At 51.5% G+C, this 7,947-nt stretch overlaps 1 protein-coding gene and 1 non-coding gene across 2 annotated transcripts; both read left to right on the top strand.

Annotated features, from left to right (window-relative positions):
- Positions 1–11: 11 nt before the first annotated feature.
- RITA1 (RBPJ interacting and tubulin associated 1) lies at positions 12–6,592 on the top strand. Its single transcript, XM_070399220.1, has 4 exons — positions 12–191; positions 479–611; positions 1,248–1,613; positions 5,606–6,592. The coding sequence occupies exons 3-4, from the start codon at positions 1,312–1,314 to the stop codon at positions 6,075–6,077; spliced, it is 774 nt and encodes a 257-aa protein (XP_070255321.1). The 5' UTR covers positions 12–191; positions 479–611; positions 1,248–1,311; the 3' UTR covers positions 6,078–6,592.
- Positions 3,815–3,950, top strand: LOC138998231 (small nucleolar RNA SNORA58). Its single transcript, XR_011469100.1, has one exon. It is a non-coding gene; the product is annotated as a small nucleolar RNA SNORA58 (small nucleolar RNA).
- Positions 6,593–7,947: the final 1,355 nt, after the last annotated feature.

Raw genomic sequence — 7,947 nt, 5'->3', positions numbered from 1 at the left:
TGGCTGTTGATGGGCGCGCGGAGCACACGTCGCTAGGGCCCGGCTGTCCCCGGGAGTCGGTCCGCGCGGTGCCCGGGGCGGGACCTGGGCGGCCGGGGTTCCAGGATTCCGGGGTCCCCACAGAAGAGTCCAGCCCGCGTGGAGAGGGGCACTGAGGGTTGCAGCCGACGTCCAGGAGCCAGGATACTCAGGTGAGAAAAACTCAAGAATGCAGGGTCGCATCACCCACGGACACAGACGATAGTGCGGTGAAGGCCTTGGGGTGTGGGGGGGTGGGGGGGGAGTATTGTTGTAATACTTTCAACAATAAAGATAAATTTTTAAAAAAAGAATGCAGGATCCTCGGACATCAACCCGGACACTGATTTGGGGGTGGGGCATGTGGGGCATTTGGGGGGCGTGACCCCCTATAGTAGAATGGTTACGTGCACAAGCTCTAGACTGCTGCCAGGTTCACATTTCGCTTCCTCTGTTTTAGCTTTGTAGGTGTGACTGACACTTGTGACGTCACCTTTTGGAGCCTCAGTTTTGTCGCCTGTAGACATAAAGCTGCTTCACAGAACTGATGAGAGGATTCAGTGAGACAGCGCTTCCAAAGCGGTTTGCAGGAGGTAGGTAGGCGTCAGAGTGACCGGTTCTTTCCTGCCCCGTAAATATATACAGGATTCAGACCTGCCCTGTCTTCCCCTCCCGCCATAATTTGTTTTGTGGTTGGTGCCAAAATGGACACAAGCCCCATCTCTCCTTCATCCCTCTAGCATTCTGTAAATATTCATCGAGTACACACTGTATGCGAGGAATGCATATTCATTAAAAATGTGCCTGAAGCCGAAACCGGTTTGGCTCAGTGGATAGAGCGTCGGCTTGCGGACTGAAGGGTCCCAGGTTCGATTCCGGTCAAGGGCATGTACCTGGGTTGCGGGCACATCCCCAGTGGGAGATGTGCAGGAGGCAGCTGATCGATGTTTCTCTCTCACCGATGTTTCTAACTCTCTGTCTCTCTCCCTTCCTCTCTGTAAAAAATCAATAAAATATATTTAAAAAAAAAAAATGTGCCTGAAGCACATTTTTGTGACAGCTAAAAAAAAAGTCCAACAAACTTCCGAAATGTCCCCTGAGGTTGGCAGTTCCCCTCTGAGGAGGACTGCTTGACCCTTTTGCCCTTGGGATGGGGACTTAAGAGACTGCCAGTCTTTCCCTGATGGCACTGCCAATGACAGAGGGATGCACCCTGACCCCTTTTACAGGGAGCTCTGGAGGCATGGCCTGGTGGGCGGAGCATGCCTGCTGTCACCTGGCACCACAGGCAGCATGAAGACCCCTGTGGAGCTGGCCATCAGTGGGATGCAGACCCTCCACCGTCAGCACCGCTACAGGGGCGGCTATCAGGTCAAGGCCAGGGCATCGTACGTGGATGAGACTTTGTTTGGCAGCCCTTCAGGCACCCGGCCCACGCCACCAGACTTTGACCCACCCTGGGTGGAGAAGGCCAACAGACCCAAAGGAGTGGGCAGAGAGGCTCCACAGGCTTCGGGGGCCAATGGGAGCTGTGAGACCACCTCCTCCAGGGGCAGTACCCCGACCCTCACCCCAAGGAAGAAGAACAAATACAGGTAACAGCATGGGGAGATGCACTCCTGCACTCAGTATTGCCACCTAGGTTCCTCTTAGAGCCCTGCTGTTCACATGCTGTGTGACCTTGGGCAAGCCCCTTGCCCTCTCTGAACTATAATTTTCTCATGTGGAAAGTGGGATTTAGTGGTTTTACTGAGAGGATTGAGTGAGGTGAGGTGTGTACTGTGCTGGGCACAGTAACCTGACACTTAGGAAAGCTCTTGATAAATAGTAGTGAGACTGGCATCTGAGGCCCAGAGAGGTCAGGATTGGCCCAAGATTACAGAGCAGTTTGCATAAGATTACTGGTGTAGTTGATCCATGAAATGACATAGATTGGCTGGTTTCAGATTTCAGCACATCATTTTGAAAATGGTTCTTTTTTTTTTTTTTTTAATATATTTTTATTGATTTTTTACAGAGAGGAAGGGAGAGAGATAGAGAGTCAGAAACATCGATGAGAGAGAAACATCGATCAGCTGCCTCCTGCACACCTCCTACTGGGGATGTGCCCGCAACCCAGGTACATGCCCTTGACCGGAATCGAACCTGGGACCTTTCAGTCCTCAGGCCAACGCTCTATCCACTGAGCCAAACCGGTTCCGGCTTGAAAATGGTTCTTGCTGCATTTTCATGAACAAGTTAGAAAGCCAGGAGCTGATGCTAATGGTTATAAAGTAACCAGAGGCCCAGTGCACGAAATTCATGCACTCAGGGCGGGCCCTCAGCAGCCTGCATCCTCTCGTAGTCCAGAAGCCCTTGGGGGATGTCTCACTGCCAGGGAAGAGGGAGAGGTTCCTGGCACTGCCACTGTGCTCGCCAGCCATGAGCCCAGCTTCTGGCGCACTGACCACCAGGGGGCAGCTCCTGCATTGAGCATCTGCCCCCTGGTGATCGGTGCACGTCATAGTGACCGGTCGTTCTGCTGTTGGGTCAATTTGCATATTAGCCTTTTATTATATACTAGAGGCCTGGTGCATGAAATTCATGCACTGCGGGGCAGGGGGTCCCTCAGCCCGGCCTGCACCCTCTCGCAGTCTGGGACCCCTCATGGGATGTCTGACTGCCAGCTTATGCCCACTCTTGTTGCAAGCCTTTGGTGATTTTTCAGAGTTCTGAAGAAGTTAATGGGATTTTGACAGTTTTCACTAGTGTTCTCATGGCTTTTTATGGAGAAGTGAGTTTTAGAGGTCCTCAAATGATCATTTCAGAATAGTCAATTGCATATTCACTTTCTATAGTTATGTAACAAAATTACCACAAACTTAGTGGCTAAAACAACACCCATGTATTATCCCATAGTTGTAGGTCGAAAGCTCTGGCACAGAGTAACTGGGTTTTCACAGGGAGCAGGCCTACGCCAGCAGTCAGACATCCCTCTTGCAGTCCAGGACCCCTCGCTTCTTACCGCCAGCCTGTTCACTGCTTCTTAGCGCTGCCATGGAGGCAGGAGAGGCTCCCGCCACCGCTTCTGCGCTCACCAGCTATGAGCCTGGCTTCTGGCTGAGCGGCGCTCCCCCTGTGGGAGCGCACTGACCACCAGGGGCAGCTCCTGCATTGGGCGTCTGCCCCCTGTTGGTCAGTGTGCATCATAGCGCACTGGTCATTCTGGTCATTCCACCATAATGGTCACTTAGGCTTTTATGTATGTAGATGATGATTAGATTAGAAAGAGATTATTGGGATTATTCCAGATTAATATCAACCCGGAAGGAGATATCTGGTAGTGGACCTCAGGGTTCCTTCTTGTTTATCAGTGGTTTGGACAAAGACACAGGAGACTGGTGTTTTAATTGATTATGGCTGCCATAACAAAATACCATAGACTGGGGGGCTTACCAACAGAAATTTATTGAAGTCCAAGGTCAAGGTGCCCGCAGGGTTGATTTCTCCGGAAGCCTCTCCTTGGCTTGCAGAAGGCCACCTTGACACTGTGTCCTCATATGACCTTTTCTCTGAGTGTGTATACTCCTGATGTCTCTTCTTAAAGGGACACCATCCCTATTGGATTAGGGGCCCACCCTCATGACCTCATTTAACCTTAATTACCTCTTTAAAATTCAACATGAAATTTGGGAGGTCACAAATCACTCCATAACAACTAGTTAATCATATTTAGGATCCATGCTGAGCCAGGAGGGACATACTTTAGTCAAGAAAAGGAAATGGTGTCTATTTAAGGAGATAAAAATTCAACGATGGGCATACCCGTAGACCTTGCTTGACTGTGCTCATGGCCAGGCAGGGGGGACAGTGTATGCAAGAGTAATTTGGAGTTTGTGCTAGTTCTAGCCAGCCTATTCGGTGGCTGGATAAGTTGCATTACTTCAACATTTAAAAAAAAAAAAATTCAACGAGATAAAAGGAAGACTTGTTATTATTGTGTCAGGTTAAGGGCAATGTCCCGGACAAGATCTGGTTGACATTAGCAGCACTGACACCTACAACATGGCTGATGTAAATGTAGGCTGTATTAGCAGAAGTATGGTGTCCATGACAAGGGAGGTTACAATCAACCCCATGCTCTCTTGGAGGATGGAGTTTTGTGCTGGATGCTGACGAGTAGAGGGTTTCACGTGAGAAGGTGCATCAGACAGACATGTGTTTCCATCAGATATGGTTTGAGAAGTTAAACCAAGTAGCAAAAGGTTGACTTTTCAATTTGGAAATTTGAGCACTTTTAGTCCTGGTCTAAAACCATGGACCTCACAGTTGTGGGATTAATTAAAAAAATAAAAAAGAATAATTGCTGAATGAATCTAATGAAAGATGAGAGGCCGAGAAGGCATGTCTGATTCACTGGTTGAGAACTTGGTCCTTGAGCCAGGCTGGATTTGAATCTTCTCTCTTCCCTCCTTCTTGCTATGGGGCTTCACCCTCCCTATACCTGTTTTCATGTCTGTAAAATGGTATTATCAATCTCTCCCTCCTGTGGATGTTGTGAGAAGTAATGAGATAATGTATGTGACATGCTGAGTCCAGGGCCTGTAAAGCCCTAGCTGGTTTATCTCAGTGGATAGACCCTTCAGACCGAAGGGTCCCGAGTTCAATTCTGTACCTTGGTTGCAGGCTCCTCCCCAGCCAGGGCCCTGGTTGGGGCATGTGCAGGAGGCAACCAGATATGGTTTCCACCAGACATGGTTTGAGAAGTTAAACCAAGTAGCAAAAGGTTGACTCTCTCACATCAATCTTTCTCTCTGTCTTTCCCTCTCCCACTCTCCCTAAAAATCAATGGAAAAATATCCTCTGGTGAGGATTAACAAAAATAAATAAATAAATATATCAGTAAATATTCAAAAATTCAAATCGGAAGGGCCAGGGGACTACAAAGGATTCAGCTTATGAGGCTACTAGGAAAAAGGAAAAGTAGAGGCTAAAAGAAAAAGTGAAGGTTATAAAGACTAACATTGTATTAATTAGGGCTTTTAGTTGCAAGTGACAGAAAACTTATCCCAAACTGGCTTCAGCAGAAAAAGGGAATTTGGGCCTTACATAACCGGGGCTCAAACTGTCATTGGGATCCTGTCTTCATCTTAGTGCAGCTTTCCCTCACATGTTACAGGTGAGATGCACCAGCTGCTTTGCCCTTATATCCGCCAGCTTTTCAAGGTCAGGAGGCAGAAAAACATCTTTCCTAGTAGTTTCAGCAAAGGTCCTAAGGCAGACTCAGATTGGACAGAATGGGTCAGATGGCCATTCCTGACCAATCAGTGTGGCCAGAGGAGTGAAATATGCAAATTGACCAGGCCTGGGGCACATGCCAAGGAACAGGGGGACTGGGTGCTAGGCAGGGGCAAAATAGCAGAGATGGAGGTGGTGGTACCTAAGGGGGCTGTGCCCTCACTGGGTGCCAGGCTGGGAGACAGGGACTTCTGGGATCTACCGGCAACCCTCTCTACTGCTGCAGGTGCCTGGCGGGGGTGGCGTGGGGTGGGCGGGTGTTAAGGTTGTAGGGTTTGTTCGCTCACTTCGTTTCTCTTCCCTTTGCCAGACTGATCAGCCACACTCCTTCTTACTGTGATGAGTCACTATTTGGCTCCCGACCCGTGGGCACCTGCTGGGAGGCCCCGTGGATGGTGAAGGGGGGTGCTTCAAAACTCCACACGCTCTTCTGGACACCCCCAGCCACCCCGAGGGGCCACCCGCCCCACCCCAGGGAGACCCCAGTGCGCACCATTCACCCATCCACTCCCACGAAGACAGAGCCCAGGGAGGGGTCCGAAGCTGGGAAGGTGTCCAAGGGTGGATTAGACTCTCCACGCGCTCTGAATGTCCCCAGCACTGGCCGCCCACCCACCGGTGGCTCCCCCACGAGTGGGCCTCGGGATCCCAGGCCTTCGCCATCCAGGGTGACCTTCCGGAGCCCCCTGGTGACTCCCAGGGCTCGGTCAGTCAGCGCTTCAGTGCCAGCTACGTCCCAGCGAGGGGGTGCCACCCCGAGGCCAAAGCCCCCTTGGAAATGAGTTTCCCGGTCCTTTCATCAGGTTTGCCCACAGCAAGGGGAGGCGTTTCAGAGGATGGCACAGGTGGGGGGCTCCTGGGGAGACCCCCAGGTGTCGGCGAGGCACTCACTGTGGCAGGCATGGTCAGGGTGGTCAGGGACACCCTCTGTCTTGACAACCTCTGGTTCCCTGCTGCCCCACAACGTGGATGTGAGGGCCACCCCTTGAGAGGCCTGTTCTAGTCCCGTCGTAGCCACATGCTGTATTGGTGCCAACCCAGGGATGCCCCCCGTCACTCCCACACATTGTCCTGCCGCCAAGTATGAATAAATGGTGTGGCCGCCAATCTGGAGGGTTCTTCCCCCCACCAGGAAACCCCCCTTCAAGCCAAACTTCCTGCTCAGGATGAGTTTCTAGCCGAGTCTGGAGGCCTCAGAGTTTTCCCTGGCACGGTGTCCAGGTGATATGTGGGTGGGTTTTTTATTTTAATGATCATGTATTTATTTTCACGTATTAAATATGTCAATAGTCACAAAGCCATGATTTTCACTATCTTTTTTCCTTAAGGGAAAAGCCGATGTTAGGTCTGAGTTGGGTTAAATAACGTTTAATGATATAGCAAGGGAGCACAGAAATGGTGACAGTGGCGAGTGGGGGCCGGAAGTTCCGGAATACAGGTCTCAAGCAACATTGGGGCCTCCTCCCGTCGGTTTCAGCTACTGCCACTAACTATGGGGTCGGCTGGTTCTTCCTGAGATGAGAATCTGGACTAGAGTTTCATGCATTTCCCGCCTTTTCAAAGAACAAAACACACAGTGACTAGGACCTGACCAAGCTGAGCGGTCCAAGGCCAGAAAGTTTCCTGCATCTGGAGAGCTCTCGGGGTCGAGGCCCGAGGGATCAGACGCGCCCTCCCTGCACCGAGGCTCGTCAGCTGCACCACCTGGGTCGGGCCCCTTACAGGCAACAGCAGGGCCTTGGCTCAGATGGAGTCGCACCAGGATCCCAGCATCCTGGCGAGTTTGGGGGGGCTTGGGCTTTGGGCCTTGCCTTGACCCCCTTTTCCCCTGATGCACCTCCAGGAAGCACAGGGATTCCAGAACCAGCCAGAAGCCCCATCATTGGTTCTGTGCTGCCTCTAGGGAAGGGAAGGGAAGGCAGGGGAGGGGAGGGGAGGGGAATCTGGGTAGCAGTCCGGGAGGGACTGCCAGTGGCCAGGGCCAGGGATGCGTGTGCAGACACCACTTGGGGCAGGTGTGGCATGAGGCAAGCAAGTCAGCAGCTGTCTTGGCATTTTAAACATGTGGGATGTTTAAACTTCCTAGAATTTTCACAAAGAATTAGTTCCCTCCCTTCCAGCTCTCATTTACACACACACACCCTCCCCCATTTAAATAGACATGAGCCAGAAATACCTCTTTCCTCCGACTAGACTAAAAGAGAGGCAACAGCCTGAGTGTGACGATAAGGGGCAACTGACAAGGCCATAGCCTCTGGGAACACTGTGGGGCGTGGTGGGGACTGGGGCAGCCTGCAGTCTCCGCCCTCTAGTGGGTGCTGCAGCTCAGCTCTGGAAGAGCCCAGGGTATCTGGTTGGTGAGAATTTTCCAAAAAAGGCAGGAAGCTGGATTTCTGTGTGAGGGCCCCTGATTTTTTTTTTTAAATACCAGCAGTGAATTTTTAAAAAGATACATTGTTCAACTACCTGGGCACCAAATAAAGCCCATGGAGGCTGCTGGTCTATGATCTTGGGACACCTGAGCTTTCACAGTGCTGATGCGGGAGAAGCTGTGGGCAACTGGGCAATCCCAGGGCGGGGCTGAGGGCAGGGAAGTCCAGTCTTGCTGGAGCTCTCTGCCTGTCCCCCACCCTCCGTGGGCAGACCTGCCGG

Source organism: Myotis yumanensis, unplaced genomic scaffold (assembly GCF_028538775.1).
Source record: "Myotis yumanensis isolate MYYU_CA2020_CCGP unplaced genomic scaffold, mMyoYum1.0.hap1 SCAF_19, whole genome shotgun sequence".
Taxonomy (NCBI): Eukaryota; Metazoa; Chordata; class Mammalia; order Chiroptera; family Vespertilionidae; genus Myotis; species Myotis yumanensis.
This window is presented reverse-complemented; position numbering and strand designations above follow the sequence as displayed.